This window comes from Alnus glutinosa, chromosome 4, assembly GCF_958979055.1.
Source record: "Alnus glutinosa chromosome 4, dhAlnGlut1.1, whole genome shotgun sequence".
Taxonomy (NCBI): Eukaryota; Viridiplantae; Streptophyta; class Magnoliopsida; order Fagales; family Betulaceae; genus Alnus; species Alnus glutinosa.
In genome coordinates this window covers 12533667-12552298 of record NC_084889.1, presented here as the reverse complement: position 1 = coordinate 12552298, position 18632 = coordinate 12533667, and the positions used below count along the sequence as shown (strand labels likewise).

The following is an 18632-nucleotide window of genomic DNA, read 5'->3' as shown; positions in this document are numbered from 1 at the left end:
AGAGTTCATGAATTCCCTTCAGAGGTAGTCCAAATCTAGCCAGATTCTGACAAGAGGAAAAAAGGAGTGAAGAATCTGAGGGTACGTACACACTAATATATGGACTAGCTCATGTTTTTTTTATTGTTCTCTACTATGAATTCGAGGGTTACTGTAACCTACGCAACTACCCACGAATTGAGGTCATACTTGCGGTATCACTAGTTGCAAAATGTTAAGAATCACATTTTTATTGCTCGTAAAAATTTGTGAACATGGTCGTTGAATATGAATGCAACACCATTTTACAAGACTCAGAAAAATTAATCATCCAAAACTGGAACAGCAGGGCAAGAGTAGTTAAGGAGAGATCGGAAAGGCCCCAGGTTGATGCACCTTAAAATGGAAAAATCCATCGAACCTGCGATTAATCTCGGACCACCGGCTGATCTTCTGGATTAGGAGTTGACCATTTGTTTACACGAATACTGGCTTTCTCAGCCTGCAAAATCCAGGAATAAAAGAAATGGGTTCATTCATGTAATAATGTCCCTTTTTTCCCTTTTCAATTATATATATATATATATATATATATATATATATATATATATATATATATATATATATATATATATATATATATATATATAAAATAATGTAGAAGATGCAACAAGTATAATAGTATTTCTCAAATTAAGTAAAAATACCTCCTTTTCCCAATCGCATCGCACTGTTATGATAGCCAAAATCACCGTCTGGACGGCAGTCCCTCCAAAAATCATTCCACCCCAGATCCCCTGCCACATCAACAACTCATTCAACACAACTACTCAAACATGGAAAATTCTCTACATTGTCAATTTGGTCTTTAAATTTGCTTTTCATATAACAAGATTAACGAATTTAGGTCCCAAATTCATCAAATTGAAAGTTCAAGACGACCCAATTGAGAATAAATCCCAAATCTTCAGCTATCGGAGTTTCAATAGAAAAATTAATTGTCCAGAAATTCTGAAAGAGATACTGCTATAATGGGCAAATGGGTCGCTTGCTTAGTTAAAGATTTTTGTAAAATGGAAATAAAGGGGACGAGAGAAGTTGCACATATATACCTTTACTCCCAAGTCGAAGACCCATCCCAATACAATTCCAAGCGGGAGCCCGACAACGTAGTAGCAGCCCAGATTTATATATGCAACCCATGCCTGCCAACCCGATCCGACAGCAACTCCTGTCACGGGGAAGAAAAGAAAAGAGAAAAAGGTTGAATGCTATATATATATATATATGGCATATCACATGTTTGATGCTGGTCTTCAAAGCATAAAGATAAGAGAGTAGGGTACCCGATAGAACGGGTTGAACACTGTTGAGGAGAATGGTGACGGCGAGCAGCAACGATAGATTATCAACTGCTTCGAGCACATCAGAGCTGGTCGTGAATATATATGCTATCTTGTCATGGAGAAGCATGATTAGCGCGCAGAAGAAGATTCCAATCACAGTTGACTGCACTACTGACACCTTTGTTGCAAATTTTGCTGCCTTACCATTCCCCGCTCCAAGCTCATTCGCTACCCTAACTCTGTAAGTTACATTACAATTTCCTTCCTGTTAGTTCAGAAATTGAAAACAGGAAATTAAATGCTCTTAAATGCGTTGCTGATGAATTGGTATGCAATTGGATACCAGCAAATACTCCTCCGGAATACAATGAAGCTAAGAAAAATCTCAATAGTTTGGTTGCGGTTTGTACAAATTGGTCTGGTTTGCTAGAAATCAAACTAAACCAGAACTTTTCTATTACTATTCAAAAGATTTATCATAAATATCTGAATAATACTAATTTAACTCGCAACAGAATATGAACTCATAAAGTTGCTAATCCAAATCATCCTTTCCCTTTCTATGATTGTAACTTTCTCAATTTTTTTTTCTTTTTTTTTTTGTCTTTCAACATATTGGCTCTTATTTCGATGATGCTACTAAGAATGCTAGTTAAAAAATTAAAGGTTAAATACATTTTTGCCCCACGAGTTTTAACGACTTCATTTTTTGCCCTATATAATTCATTTTGTATCGAAGATGGTACCTCGTTTATGATTAAAGACGAATATTATACCTCCGTCTAAACTTCCGTCCAAAAATTGACGGAAGTCCACATCAATACATTTAAGAAGCTAATACGTATCCTATACTTAATTAAAAATTAAAAAACTGAAAAAAAAAAAAAATATATATATATATATATATATATATATATATATATATATATATATATACACATATAAATGAATGGTGGCTCAGCCACCCCCATGGCCTTAGGGATGGTTTAGCCACCAATAGCCGAAACCATCCTTTTTTTCTTTCTTTTTTTTTCGCCTTGTGGGGTTGGCCGAATCGCCTCCATGGTCCTAAAGGTGACCACCCACAAGGGCCAAACCCTAAACCTTTGTTTTTTTTTTTTTGGCCTTGTGGGCCTGGCCAAACCACCCCCATGGTTCAGCCACCTTCATTTTCTCTTTGGGGGTAGTCAAACGACCCCAAGCCCTTGGAGGTGGTCCAAACGGACCTCCTTTTTTATTCTTTAATTTTTTTAAAGCTTTTATTTTTTTTACCTTTTTTTTTATTTTTAGCTTTTATTTTTATTTTAAAAAAAAAAAAAAAAAATTAATTAGCTATAAAAAGCGTGTTAGCTTCTTAGAGAAATTAATGTGAACTTTCATCAATTTTTAAATATTCTTAGAACTGGCTACCAGATTCTTATTTTAATCAATTAGTCTTCGTTCACGTTGTCAGCTTCTTAGTGAAATTAAGCCAATTATGCAATTCTTGTCGTACGTACATAAAATCATATATCTAAGTCTTTGCTTATAAACATAAATGGACAAATACAATTTAAAGAAAGAGAATGACATTATTGGAGGTGGCTAAGGAGGCTCCATATCCCAAACAAATGTGAGAAAGTAGGTGGACAGTTTGATGAGGCTCATTTGTCTAGGTGAGCTGTCTGAGATCTACTCGAATAAATAAATTTCATAAAAGTTCTTATAAATTAACTACTTAAATTATTAATAAATTACTGAAAATTTATATCCCCAATAAGCATTAGGGATATTCTGGTCGGTAAATCAATATAGCTTACTTAGCTGCTAATCAAAAGCTACTAAGCTTCCCATCCATTTGCCATACATGTGGATGCATGCCCCAAAGCTTCGGGAACAAAGGGGCCTCATGGTGGGGCACAGTCTCTGGGCAGAATTTTAAAGGAGGAATTCCTTTTGAAGCTATGATCACATAAAATGATTTCTTGTAATAGAATATATATAAATTATGATGATTAATGTTATTGCCTTGTGCTGTATCTTTTATGTGTTTACCATGATTAATAATATGTTTACAGAGTGTGGCAATATTAGATATGTTCAGAAACTGTTTGAAAAAATGTACCCGGTACCAGCAAAGAAGGCCAAAGGAATCATCATCTCCCACCCATTTATGGTCATGCTGCAAAATTGAATACATAAGACACAGAGTTTGAAACATCAATATTTTCAACCGATTGTGTGTGAATAAACAGTAAATTAAAGTAAATCACGTTTATACCAGACTGACAAGGCATCGACAGCAAGAGTGGCATTCTGCAAGAACCCTGTCATTAATATCAGTATTCTATAGTACCAATTCTCCAAGCTGCAAAACCCCCCAAAAACACCCACATAAACGAAAGAATCAGCCAAATGGAAAGAAAGGGAAGTCAAAGAAACGCTTGAAACAGAGGGGGAGATACCAGAGCATAACACCAGATGCAGCAGAGAGCTTGAGAAACTCCCACAGCCCAGAAAAGGCTTCCGTAGAGAAACCACTCCATGTCAGGGGACACCCACCGAACGCAGTATACCCATACAAACCAAAAACCAAGACCCACCACGAGATATCCAGAGAAAGAGCCGCACCCACAAGCCCAAAATCAAACACATAGATGAAGAGCCAACTGGTTAAAGCATTAACCAGCAGACCCGCGAAAGCAACCCACGCAATCACTGAGTTCTTGAGCTGGGACTGCAAGAATCTCTGCAATGGGAACTGAAACGCAAAGCTGAAGTGCAAGGGTATTAGCCAACAGGCCACGACTCCTGACGACTCTGCCACGTCGTCGGGCTGTCCTAGGAGTTTCAGAAGCGGAGTAGCGAAAACGTAAAAAGGCAATAGGAAGAAACAACAGACGAAGAGCACAATCCATGATCTTTGCAGGTATATTCCCAACATGTGGTACCTCTTGGCACCAAATGCCTGCCCGCACAGCGTCTCTAGCGCGCTTCCCATCCCTAACTGATCGATCGCCAAAAACCCAACAGCGAACGTTAGAAAAGCCAAAAATTCATACAAACACCCACAGAGAGATTCGTTGATCAGTTACCAGGAGGCCGAAATTGAAGCCGACAATGACAGTGTTGGCAATGGAAATGGCGGCGAGTTCAACTTCCCCAAGGTGACCAGCGAAGGCTTGGGTGATAACGTTCATGCTGTATGAAATGACGCGGCTGATGATGGCGGGACCCACAATGCGCCATAGCTTCCTGGTCTCTATCCAGACCCTTGATGCGAGGCCTTTTTGATCTTGATCTTCAGCTATGGCTTTTGCTCCATCTTCTGGGGTCGTTGATTCTGGCAATAGTGATCTGTTAAGATCCTCATCATCTCTGCGGATGATGCTCCCCATCGGAGAATTACAACTAATATTCCCCTAGCTAATGGCCTAGGAGCCTAGGAGAGAGTGAGAGACGAGTAGTTTAGGAGATCGAAGGGGGCGTAGACCTCGAAAGACGAGTAGGTTTTTATAACAGGGACAAACTGATGTGGACGCAGTTCTAACATATTTATTATATATATTCTATTAATCCAAATAATCTAGGAATATTTGAAAGTTGCTCCACATCCAAACATAAGCATAGCGATTCTTCGTGTCTTCGATGGGTAATTTGTTTGTTGGGTAGTTTTTGGTAGATCAGCATGTGAACATCAATGGTGATGGACGGATCAGAAGGTTAGGGGTGACGACCGCTGACCTTGTAATTTGGAGTTTTTAACGGAAGATAATTAATTGCGGTTGATTTGGATGAGAAGCCTCGAAAGATGGCGAAGATGATGGCCTTGTCATTTATATGAGACTTTTAGTTGAACAAGCCGTGTTCAAATTGCTTGTTGTAAACATTTTTTACACAATTTCTTTCTATTATATTTTTAAAAAAAGAAATTACAAAGTCTTCTTAAAATAGTTCAATTGAATAGAAGTCACGCATCGTAAAACGAAAGTGATTATTTCAAATTTCACTCTCAAAATATTAAAAAAATAAAAAATAAAAAAACATTACTCAATTGTTAACTGTTCGGACTCATGATTTGTTTGAATCATTAAGATAAGTGGAAATCTACTCCTTGAAATACAGTAAATTCGGTGAGACAGGATAAATACAAGAGAAAAGAATTTATCAATCTTTTAATTGTTGCGAGTAATTTAATAAGAAGAATATGATTAGACACTTCCCATTAAAGAGTTAGAGTACACAGCCATACACGTATGCGGTGTTAAGGAAGCCAACTAGTCAACGACAGCTGGGAAACACACGCGGGCTTTGTGATGGGAGTGTTTATCCGTTAGATTTATAGGGAATTGTGTTGTGGAATATTTATGTGTTGTAGAATAAGAAGTGATTGATGTGATATAAAATTTGAGAATGTTTTATAGAAAAGTGAAAAAGTTTTGTTTTGTAATGGATTTTTTTATTTGAATAATAATAAAATATAGTTGATGTGATATAAAAAGTGTAAAAAAGTTAGAATGTTTTTGATTTGATATTTTTGGAAGAATTGAAAAGAAATAGAGGGAGAATGACAATGGGTTGCCAAACTAGCCTAGCCTCTTTTAGAAGTCCATAGAAACACTTTCAAAAGAGTTATTTAAAAAAAATGTCTCATTTTTCATTTTTAACCTCACTCAAAACGTATTAAACTTTTTTTTTAAAAAAAAAAATTTCCTATAACCCATATATAAAAAAGACAGGTATCCTTTAAACATGTGAAAAAAAAAAAAAAAAAAAAAAAAAAAAAAAAAAAGTGATCCAATCCACCAGTGGACAAACCAGTTGTGATCAGCCCTCTCTGAGTTTTTTCTAGAGAGAGAAGTTTCTAAAAGAGACTGTTGTTTGTGGGGAGGCATGCTTCACGCCTCCCTCCTCCTAGTTTTTTGGTTTCCAACCTAGCCCTTTTGGGCTAGTTTGGTTCTTTTGTTTCTCCATGGTCAGATCCATTGGAGTTTTTTGGTCCTCCCGGCCTTGATCCGGTGGAGTTTGTTTATGTTTGTTTCTTTTCTTGTTTTTCTTTTGGCAGGGAGGCATCATTATGAGTCCTCGGGGAGTCTTTTTCCGATCGTGTCTTCAGCGATCTTTGGCCGCTCTTCTCTCCGTTCTTATGCACTGTTTGAAGCCAGATCTAGGATTTTCTGCCGGTCCTCTCTCGACACACGCCTCGTCGTCGACTTTGCCGTCATTTTTAGATCCGACCGCTACTCTCTACGGCCTTGTCGGAGTTCACGTTCACGGCGTGTGACCAACACGTGTCAGGGAGTTTTGTCTCCCTGGTCAGCGCGCGAGGGTCACGTCCCATCTTCTAGGTCTTGGTGGCTGGTGTTTGGTGGTCCATGGTGGTTGTTTGCGGTGAGGAGATCTCCAGAGCCGGCACGTGTCACCCACGCGCCGTCGCCGATGGCTCAAAAGCTCCCTGTTTGGTCGGATCTGTGTTGGTTTTTTCTATCGTGTTATTTCTTCTCTTGTATTTCTTAGGTTTTTTCAAAGTTTGCCTATAATTTTTGCAGATATTATGGATCTGTTTTTTAGGGCTTGTTAGCTTGGATCAGCCCTGTCTTTTTAGTAGTTGAGCGTTATTGTGAGAGAGTGGATCAAATGCTAGTTCTTGTAAGATTTGTATAGTTGTATGCAGCAACCAAGTCAGATTTTCTGACTTAGAGTGTGAGATGTTTGTATTTCTACTCACTGTGACAGGCCCTTGGGCTTTTACTAGAATGAATACAAGGAGCTCCATTTCTCCATTCAAAAAAAAAATGCGATTCTCACATAGTAAGGGACACATGTCAATCTTATATGTGGGTTGTAGAAAATTTCATACAAACCGATTTGTAGGAAATTTCGGTCTTTTTTTTTTTAAGTAAAAAAGTAACTTAAAAAAAAAAAAACAAAAAAACAAAAAAAAGGTTAAAAGGTAAATTTTAGATTTTAGATTTTTTTATCAAACGAAGTCATTTCTTTTTTCTTTTTCTTTTTTTCTATTCAAATATGGGAAAAGGGGGGAAAGGGGAAAATTACAAAGGAGGATCCTTTCCACTCCTTAATTTGATAGAGGAAATGAAATGTGAAAAAGTGGGAACGCTTCCGAACACAAGGTGGGAAGCGGCCCATCCAGCTACAAGGTGTGCATCAAGATTAGCACATCTAGATATCTTAAGAGCACTCCAAACATTTTAGGAATACAATTGAACAAGAGAGTCAGAAATTACCGGTGCAGAGATCCAGTCTGAGAAAAGCAAAGGATCTTTCAAAGCCAGAATAGTGAGGAGAAAGTCTCATTCAATGATCATGGGGGAACAACCCATTGAGACAGTCAATCTGGAGGCCAATAAAGTTGCATGGGCTTCACCCATCAAGGCATCCATAGGGGGCAGCTTCAGAGTATTGACTACCAGAAATTTTCCAGAGTGATCTTGGAGAACTGCGGTAGCAACTGCAAAAGTAGGACGAATGGCCACATCAAAGTTGACTTTAAAAGAACCTAAGGGAGGAGGATCTCAATCAGCCAAGTTACTATTCTACCAAGCTAGCAAGTGATGCTGAGTGGTGTTCTTGATACATTTAAGAGTATTGAAAGGTACAGGAGTAATGGCCTCATGAATAAGTTTATTCCTAGCAAACCAAATCTGATCCATTAGCACCAAAGCAGAAATTTGAAAACTATGCACATCTTGCACCGGGATGCCAAGAGAGAAATGAGGTCGAAATAAAGCCTTAATCCAATCAACAAAAGGCATATAAGAGAAAGAAACCGTGTGTAATGGCCAGAGGGAATTCTGCTACATAATTCTAGAGAAAGGGCAACTCAAGAATATATGTTGAAGAGACTCCACTGAGAGTTGGCAAAGAGGGCAACAAAGCATATCCGGGTCCTGCTGATGCAAACACCTGAAAATATTAGGTCTAATAGGCAAGATATTCCAAGCTAATTTCCACAGAAAATGCTTTAGTCAAAACTGGATCTTAAGACTCCACAGCAACTTCCAATCTGAAGGGCACAGGGGGGAGATGGTGGAACTAGATAAAGGATTGATCACTTCATGGGCTGATTTAACCCAGAATCTGCCAGTTGGGGAAGGGATCTAAGACCATTTATCAGGAGAAGGGTTGTGAGGAAGGTGGATATCAAGGATTTTAGATGCCGTGAGGGCATCAAAGAGAAAAAGTATAAGGGGGGTACTCTAACCTCTAGAGGGGAAGGAGAAGAGGTCAGAAACATTCAAGTTGGGAAGAGAAAGGAGAGAGGGATGAGGGGTAGGTTTAAAACCTTCAATATTTGGAATCTATGGTTCTTCCCAAATCTTCAACTTCAGACCAGAGGAGATCATCCAACAAGCACCCTTTTGAACAAAAAGCATACATTTAAGGATACCTTTCCATAACCAGGAATCTGTGGGCGAAGGTTTTGAATTTAAAAATTGCTCATTGCGAAGATATCTGGAAGCAAGAACTTCAACCCAAAATAAGCCTCGATCATGTAACATATTCCATCCAAGGTTGGAGAGGAGAGAAATATTCTGATATTCTAGAGACCTGAGACCGAGGCCCCCAACCGCTTTAGGAGAACAAATTTTATCCCAACTTAATAAGGATAAATTATGGGATTTATCCTAGGGAAAACCCCACCAAAATTTTCTCAAAATAAAGTCTATATTATGACAAAAGGATTTGGGAAGGTAGAAGAGAGACATTGCATAGCTGGGGATGGAATTGGCAACAGTCTGGATAAGGCTAGTACGGGCAGCCTGAGAGATGAGTCTAGCCTTCCAACCTGAAATTTTGTTGAGGATCTTAAGCTTAAGATCGTCAAAGGCCAAATTCTTGTTTCTGAGAAAGAAAAGGGGGAGGCCAAGGTGTTTTGCATTGGTAGGGATGGGTTTAAGTTTAAGAATAAAATGGATGGAATTTAAGATGGCAGTAGTACTGTTTTTATTGAGGAACAGAGAAGATTTTTCCATATTTACCTTTTGCCCAGACCAAGAGGAAAATTTTGTCAAACAATTCAAAATACTAGATGCTTCAGAGGAATTTACCCGAGAGAACACCATCAAATCATCTGCATACAGAAGATGAGAAACTGAAGGGCTATGCCGAGAGATTTTGATGCCATTAATGTTACCAGCCAGTTCTTCCAAACCAAGGATAAAAAGGAAAGGAGATAGGGGATCCCCTTGTCTGAGACCACATTGTGGGAAAAATCTGCCAAAAGGAGAGTCATCCAGTAGAATAGAGAAAGACACTGTAGAGATGCATTGCTCAATCATACGAATCTATTTAGAATGGAAGCCCAAAGATTTCAAAATATGAAAGAGGAAACTTCATTCCATTCTATCAAAAGCTTTCTCCATGTCTAATTTCAGAGCCATAAGACCACCTCTACCCCTTTTCTGCTTCATAGTATGGAATAGCTCATGAGCAAGTATAGAATTATCCTGGATAGGCCTGCCTTGGAGAAATGCAGATTGATTTGAAGAAATAATTTTATGAAGCAAAGACTTAAACCGGTTAGCCAAGATCTTGGAGATAATCTTATAAGAGAAGTTAGTAAGACTGATGGGTCTAAATTGGGTCACTTTAAGAGGATTATCTATCTTTGGAATAAGGGCTAAATGAGTATGGTTAAACTCTTTGAAGAGAAAACCATTTCGGAAAAAAAAACTCTGGACAAAAAGAATGACACTGATACGGATTGTTTTCCAATAAGTTTTGAAAAAAAAGACCAGTAAAGCCATCTGGACCAGGAGCCTATATCATTCCCGTTATTCAAAAACGAGCCATTTTCCATTTTGATAGTATTCCTGCACTGGATCGCAGTAAAGGCATGAAAAAATTTAGTATTTAGATCATTGCTGGTGAGCCAAAGTTCCCGAGATTTTTGTTTCCGAAGACTTTCTTCTCGAAGATTAAGATGGAGATTCTCTTCTATAGTCGAAGAAGAAGGATCGGGAGCTGCACATTGGATGGAATTAATTTGCTCCAAAAGATGCTTGATTTTTTTTGAATATTACCAAAATGAAGAGTATTCCAAATCTTCAGGGTAGCTTTGGTGGCTTTAAATTTTTTGCACAAGGAGAAAGCTATTGAACCATTGGGGTTAAATTGCCAGGCACCAGCTATAACAGTATGACTAGAAAGATCTCGAGTCCAAAATTCCTCATACTTAAAAGGTTAGGGTAGATGGGGAGTATTTCCTGAAGTAGACAACAAAATGGGATTATGATCTGAGGAGGAAGCAGGAAGATGGGAAATCTGGGCATTGGGGAAAAGAAAGACCCAATCCTTATTAGAGAGCCCACGATCAAGCCTTTCTCAGAGATTTTCCCGCCCTTGTCTTTCATTGTTCCAGGTAAAAGGATTGCTAGAATAGCCAAGGTCTATAAGACCATTAGATTGAACAAAATCCAAGAAATTGTTGTAAGATGTAGATCCAAGGCTTCGTCGACCACCAGATTTCTCAACAGAAGAAAGAATTGCATTAAGATCACCTATTAGAAGCCAGGGGCCTCAAAAGCAATTACCAGTGCGTTCAATATCTAACCAGAATGAAATACAATCGTGCCAAATGGAAGGGACATGGGCAAAAGTGACCATCCAGGTGTTAGAGATCGGATCTAAGTAAATCAAAATAGAAATTTGATGGTTATTCTGAGTCACAGGCTCTGCATCAATACCTAACTTACAAGCCACCACTAGACCACCTTTAGAACCAGAAGCAGGGACTTGAAACAACAGAGGAAAACCCATTTGAGAAAAAGGATTTTGATCAGGGAACAAAGGAGACTTTGATTCACAAATGAAGATGATATCAGGACTGTGGAGATGACAAAAGGGCCCTGAGTGTTTGAACTGTCGAGGCTTGGGAAAATCCTCGACAGTTCCAAGATAATATTTTCATGTGATTGAGGGGACATTCTCTTCTATTAAGTCTTGGTTAAGGGCCAGAAATTGGGGTAATTACAAGGAAATAGGCAAATTTCAAGGTGACCTATGCCAGATACTAAAAATAGCACAGCCAATAAAATGGTCAACCCAAAAAACCCAATATAGAATTCCACCTATACAAATCCGTGCAAGTACAAATACAACAATTAAAAATTCAGAGCCTCCAAAACAACCGAAAACCCCAATCAAGACAACCAATCCGTAGGGTTTTCCCAAGCTATAGTCGAACCCAGCAACCAAGTAAACCCGATTATTGCAACCAAAATCTCCAACCCACTTCTTCTTATAGAGCAAAGCCCAAAAAACTTGACAGAATCTTAAACTTCTGTGCCACATAGTGGGCACAGAAGTTTGCACTTCGATTAACATGACTAGGTTGCTAGCTAGCAGTTGGAGGGAGGATGGAGAGAATGTTGGAGATGATTAAAGCAATTCACCAATTTGTAGTAGTTGCTGGATGCTGAAGCGCCAAAGTGACATTGAGAGAATCACCTTCTAAGATAAAAGAAGATAACCCTAAAGAAGTTGCCAATCGGGCAGCCAGAAGAGCACCAAGAGCCTCACCATAAAGAGGAGAACAGGGAGAGCTAATCAGGGAAATACATTTGATTATAAAACCAGTAGAGTCTCTGCAGACTGCAGCTTGAGCAGAGAAGGTGGCTCTGATAGCAGTATCATAGTTTATCTTAAAATAGGGAGGAGATGGGCTTTTTCCAGACTGCAGGAGTTTTTTCATATTTGGTTGTCCACGCAGAATAGTGCTCCAGAGCAGTCCTGTTGATAGTAATAGATATGCTAAGAGCATTCGGGATTATGCCATCATGATAAGCTTTGTTCCTGGTAAACCAAAGGTAGTCATAGGCAATAGCAGCAAAAATTTGGAACCTATGAGTCTCTGCTGGAGGGACGCCAAGCATATGATGTGGATGGAGAATGATAAGGAGGCAATCTGTCATGTTAGTAACATTTAATGCAATAGTATCCAAAGGCCAAAAAGATTGGTGCCAAACCACACGTGCAATGGGGCAAGTGAAAAAGAGATGGGGAAGAGAGTCTATGGCATAAGAGCATAGGGAGCAACTGGTGTCTTATATGGAAGAAGGGATGGATTGAGAAATTCAAAATTTGGCAGGAATAACATTCTATACCATTTTCCAAAGAAAAAGTTTTAGGCGATGGTTCAGCTGAAGCTTCCAAAGAGCCTTCCAACTAGATTTTGAGAGAGGTGAAGTAGTGGAAGAAGATAAGGAGCTAATGAGGTGATGTACGGATTTGGTGGAGAAAACACCGGTAGAAGAAGGGAATCAGAGTGTGGACGGATATTGATTTTTAAAATTTCAGAGATGGTGGTGGGATCGAACAAAAAATGCAAGACATTTTGCCTCCAGGACATGGTAGGAGAGTGAATAAGATCAGAAATGGCCAGGGGGTGGTTGGAGGAAATGGAAGGCAATCTAGGGATAGGTGTGAAGGATGGGACAGTAGGAATCCATGGTAAGGACCATATAGGAAGGCTTGAGTTATTATGAGGAATAAAACAAGCTCCAGAAGAGATGATGGGTAAGGTTGCCTTGATGCCATTCCAAACCCAACTTCTTATATACTAAAATTATTTTTAAATTAATTCATGTAATTTCAAACAAATTATTACTTTAATCAGGTCAATAAAGCCCAAATTTGTTCTCCTCATTTCGCGAGTAAAAAGGATCTTTGTGTGTGCCATGCACACGTGTTTGGGAAGGGGTTGGATTGCGCAAATTATTAGTTACCAAATTATTTTTTTAAATTATGGATGAGATTTATTATTTTTGAGGATGTGTCACCATCTTATAGGAGGATTAGGATCCTCTCAAATTTTTTTCCTAAATTTGAGAGAATTCGGGCAGGTGATTGTGAAAGACTACTTATGAGACCCACCTGACCAAATAAAAATTGAGCTGCCCAACCACTTATTCTGTCATGTGGGTCCCATAAGTAGTTTCTCACAATCACATGGCCGAATTCTCTTAAATTCGGACAAATAATTTAAGAGGATCCTGATCTCTCATAAGATGGTGACACATAATCTGAAAGTCACTTTTGAGAAAATAAATTTGAAAAATATTGCATTTTTTTTTTTTACAATAAAGTGCTATTTATTATTTGTATCTATGACTTTATAACTTCATAACATGTGGTATAATTTTACAGAACTTTATGTTTTGTGATATAAGGACTTTATGTTCGTAATCTTTGATTAAGGAAATACTCAAATCTTTCGTTATATATATATAAAGTGCTATTTATTATTTGTATCTATGACTTTATAACCTCATAGCATGTGGTATAATTTTGCAGAACTTTATGTTTTGTGATATAAGAACTTTATGTTCGTAATCTTTGATTAATGAAATACTCAAATCTTTCGTTAATATATATATATATCATTTTCTAAGAAGAAGGTTTGGATAGAAAGATCGGCCCATAAGGAAAAGATGAAATGCAGTACATCACAATTGCACAATACAAGACATATGATGTGGGACCCATATAAATGAGATTCAACACATGAATCCCACCCTATATATCTTGTGTTGTATGAATATCATGCATTATGTCCCAAGTGAGAATTGACCTCTCTTGAAAAAAAAATAAGGGATAATTGCATCACTAGTCCTTGTGGTTGGTCTAAATTACAAATCACTCCCTGTGATACAAAAAGTTCATTGAGGGTCCTCGTAGTAAACTATAATTGCGAATCACTCCCTGAACCCGTTTTCCGTCCACCAAGTTAACTGATTCCGTTAGTTTGTCACGTCATACCTAATAGGAAATCAACACGTGGCCACCCCAGGCCCTGGGGTGACCACGTGGCAACCCCTAGACGTGGTCGGGTCACCCCTGGCAACTACCCATTTGCTATTTTCTATTTTTTTAAAAAATAAAATAAAATAATTTTTAAGTTTTATTTATTTATTTATTTTTTATTGTAATAGACACTTGTCGATTTTTTATTGGGTATGACATAACAAACTAATAGAATTTGTTAACTTGGTTAACCAAAACGGGTTCAGGGTGTAATTCGTAATTATAGTTTACCACATGGACCCTCCATTAACTTTTTGTATCACATGGAGTGATGTATATTTATGCTAACCCTAAGGACCAATGATACAATTATCCAAAAAAACAAATGTGAGAATTGACCTATCATTGCTGGTCAAATTGCAAGAATGTTAGGCGGACGGCAAAAAGCAAAAAATGAAAATGTTTTTTTTTTTTTTTTTTTTGTTTATTTTTAGTTCAGGGTGACTGGAACATGACAATTCAACAAATATATACCGAAATAGACGGCGGAATATAAATATTTTGGTGTATATTAATTAGTACAAAAAATTTGAGATCAAATTCCATTTTTTTTCTTCAATGATTAAAAAGACTGAACTAAGGAGGAGGAAAAATAAGAAAAAAACCGGTTGATAATATATACAATGAGAAATGATATACTTTTCAAAAAAAAAAAAAAAAAATTTGTTTTTTAAATATTGTGTCACAATCATATGTAATTTATTATTGTAAAAAATATGTCACCATTTTATAAGATTACGACACATTTAAAAAAAATAAATTCTTTACAAAGTGTAGCATTTTTCATATAGAATTAGACACGTGCTTATTTAGAAAAGGAAACAAAAGGTGCAGAAAAAGCCCTAGTTTGGTTGTTGGTTGAAAGTTGAAAGTGAGAATGGTTGGCAATGCGGGACAAACTACTTGTCCACGGTCCACCTGCTCAATGACAAATAACGCCTCAAAATAAACAAAGAAAGCAGGAGATAATGAAAGGTGATTTTCGTCTTTTGCTATAAATGGAGAATGTTAGTTGGGATCTGGTTGGCAATGCTCCGATTGGTTTGACCCAATTGGCCGCCTCTCTTCAACCGCTAATAAATAATAAAAGAGAATAAAATATCTCCTACCTTTCTCTCTTTTTTTTGTGGGCCAGAAAATCCAGAGAAATAAATAAGAGTAATGATAGGTAGGGGTCATCTTGCTGGCCCCTGCCCGGCCCTTTTCTACGTGGAAAGGGCCATTTTAGTTTTATAGTACTTTTTTTTTTTTTTCAAAAAAAAAAAAATTCAAATTCAAATTTTCGAATACAGCAAAACCAGTTCAGGGGCCCGATTTTTCTCATTTTTGTCTTCCCCCCAAATTTTCCCTCCCTCTCTCCATCTACCCCAAAATCTTCCCACCGTTCGGAGCTCCGTCGTTCTTCCGGTTCCGGCGACCAGTTTCGCACGAGCCCGCCACCGTTCCGAGCTCCATCGTTCTTTCGGTTCCAGCGACCAATTTCGCACGAGCCTGCCACCGTTCCGAGCTCCGTCATTCTTCCGGTTCCGACGAGGTCCCCCACCGTCTACTTCCATCTCCATTTCCATCTCCGGCCACTAGGTACTGCCAGGCACCATCACCGTCGTTCTCCATCTTCGGCTAAAGCCCACCCACCGGCCGTCTTCCAGTTCCGGCCCTCTTCCATCTTCGGCCATTTTCCAGTTCTGGCTTCCCCCCAAATCCGTCTCCTTCAAGTATTAAACAAATACCTTTCCTTCATTTTCTTCCTGTCTCATGTACTGAGTAATTAGGCTTAGTAAAATGCTCAATTATTATTCTGTGATGTTGAACGTTTATTTGTTCTCTTACTTCAATCCTGTGGCTTCTTCTGGGCCAAAGAAGAAAAAAAATTTCTCATTATTTTAATTTTGCTTTTTCATGCAAAAGTTGATGAAATTGAGATTAGAATAGGTTGTGCCTAACATGGACTTGCACAAAAGTACAACTGCTTTCCTTTTGCAAACTCTGCTGATTAATAGGGAAATTTAGGCTTCTTTTTGACAAAGAACAAAAAATAAAGTTGAGCTTCATAGATTTTTCTTTTTTCCCCTAAGGCTACAGTTATAAAATTGCCCAAGCATATCATTCTTAAATATCCACTTGCATTGAGGGCTTAAAAAAAAAAAAAATTTAAAAACCTGCAAAGCTTTTCAAATAATATTCTGTCAAAATAAATGGACTTGGTAAAATGCTCAAACATGATATGCTGCTTCTTTTGTATCTTTATGTATTTATGGGTCTTGCAATTGATTTCATTCCTTTGCTAAGCTAAAGAATTTTTTTTTTTTTCCTATGATATGTCATAGAAGTTTGCTCATATTGTCTTGTTTTTTGAATTTTCTATTGAAGCACTACTCCTTGGATATTAATGGAGGTCATTTAGACAATTCATTTTTCATTAAATTTTGAATGTTGTTGATCTTGTGTTGCTTAAACGCATTTGAAATGGGGGATATATCAAAACACCTGATTGGATATTGTTTTGTGGTTTTTCGATTTTTTGATTCCCTCCCCCATTTAATTAATAACCTGATATTGTTCTTATGCTTAGGCCTTTATTGAGTGCTATGTTTCTTGAGTGCTTTTCTTGTAATTATGAACTAAATGATAATGCATTAATATGAATCTTTATTTGTTACAGAAACTTTTAAATGGATTTATCACAATTAGACTTGATTTCACAACACGAAGATGATTGTTCATTGACATATATTGAACTTGATGATGTTGTGCCCATCGAAATGGACCCTCAAAATGGTATGTTGGACACTTCATGCTTACCTTTAATTTTTGTAACATAATAATAAAAATAATTTTTGTTTTCAGATTTTTTTTTTTTAGTTTCTTGCTGTGATTTGTGGTTTTTTGCTATTGGGTTTCTGGTTATAAAATGCCTTCTTACATGTTTGTGTTATGTGGATTGTGAAACCTTGATTGTATCTGAGAGTTTGATGCTGGTGTATCTGAGAGTTTGTGCTAAGTCAAGTTATTCATGGTCATGTATGCCAAGTCTCCATATGATTTTCATCATTATTTTTGTTTAACAAGCCAATTCCTTACTCTATGTATCTTAAATTTCTTCAATTTTCAGTCAGAGTTGCGTTCTGGAAATCTTCTGCGTTTTGTGAATGGGAATTTGATTTGGGTCCTAATACATCTTATATATTGCGTACCTAGTCAAAATAGATAACAAATGACTCACATTGTGCAAAGAAAAAGCAATAATGCTGTAAAATAGTAGTTTTAACACCTTTTAGCATGTTTGCTCATTGAATATATTATGGTCTGACGAAAAGATTTTAGGAGATAATTATAGCACTTTAGCAAACAAATAAAAGTAGTTGAATCATAACTGAAAAAGATTGGAAGAGATGTTCATGCACACAATTGCATCTGTGCATCTGATATCTTATACTCATTGGCTCAGCTTCTTTGCCAAATGCCCAGACTCATAGCCGTTTTTCTTATTACTATTATTATAAAATTTAATTGGTCATCTTAAATCGCATGCATCAAGTTGTTCTTATTGTATTTGCCTTCAATCTGAATAGTTTGTGAAAGAAGTTGGTTTTCTTCCATGCCACCTTTTTGTTCTTATTAAATTCGCTCCACATGTACTGTTTAAATCTTTGGACTTCAAACCATCCTATGCCAAGTATGTTTTCTGTTCTGTCTCTAATTGCACAAGTCAAAAGCACATAATTCATCCATCCTCTTCTCTTCTTTATGCAAGCTGATCATGGTTGTAATGTTGTATAACTGCATAGACTTGATACGGTAATTTTGTCCCATCCTTTTCAATGATTTCTTCTGACAAATATTCTCTTATGTACTTGACATGTCCAGCATTATGGAATGATCTTATCTTAAAAAAAAAAAAAAAAAAAATTGATTTTCATATGATCAGTTTTTATGTGCTTGTGCTTCGTTATTTCTTTATTTAATTTTCTGATCCTCCTAGTTATTCGTTAATAACCGCATGCATAGAAGATTGGTAGAATTTGAGGATTTTTTTTCTTTTTATTATGTTAGATGGATTTTGGTGGAATCTGAGCTTGTCACTTATCTTAAGGTTATGATTGTATATTTCTTGTTTGAGTAACATTAATTTAGCCCCCCAATTCAATATATTGAAGATTCTCATGTCATGTGCTTCTGAATTTAGGCACAAGTAAATGTCTACAACAAGTGATTTGTCAAGCGGTCATCCGTTATGTAAGTGTGGAATTCCTGCACGTCTAAGGAACTCTTGGACCACATCCAATACCGCTAAAAAGTGGTATGGATGTAATAACTACAAGGTAATTTTTGTTATATTCTGAAATTAGCTTTATGTTATATTTCGTCATTAGTAGTTTATGACATTTTTGTTGACCCTTTTTTTTTTCATGCAGAAAGCCGATGATTGTGATTTTTTTGAAAGAAATGGAAGAGAAAGTTGAGGAATTGTTTGAAAAAAAATGTAAGGAGCAATTAGCG

The 18632-nt window shown here is 37.2% G+C and overlaps 1 protein-coding gene and 1 long non-coding RNA gene across 2 annotated transcripts; one reads left to right on the top strand and one right to left on the bottom strand.

Moving 5' to 3' along the window:
• Positions 1 to 214: 214 nt before the first annotated feature.
• Positions 215 to 4830, bottom strand: LOC133866508 (protein DETOXIFICATION 27-like). The gene is made up of 8 exons (XM_062303059.1): positions 4400 to 4830; positions 3770 to 4311; positions 3586 to 3672; positions 3430 to 3486; positions 1326 to 1564; positions 1092 to 1210; positions 687 to 776; positions 215 to 481 (listed from the first exon to the last, which is right to left on the bottom strand). The coding sequence occupies exons 1-8, from the start codon at positions 4700 to 4702 to the stop codon at positions 407 to 409; spliced, it is 1512 nt and encodes a 503-aa protein (XP_062159043.1). The 5' UTR covers positions 4703 to 4830; the 3' UTR covers positions 215 to 406.
• Positions 4831 to 15476: 10646 nt separating this feature from the next.
• LOC133865473 (uncharacterized) lies at positions 15477 to 18632 on the top strand. The gene is made up of 4 exons (XR_009899747.1): positions 15477 to 15847; positions 16795 to 16910; positions 18319 to 18454; positions 18548 to 18632. It is a non-coding gene; the product is annotated as an uncharacterized LOC133865473 (long non-coding RNA).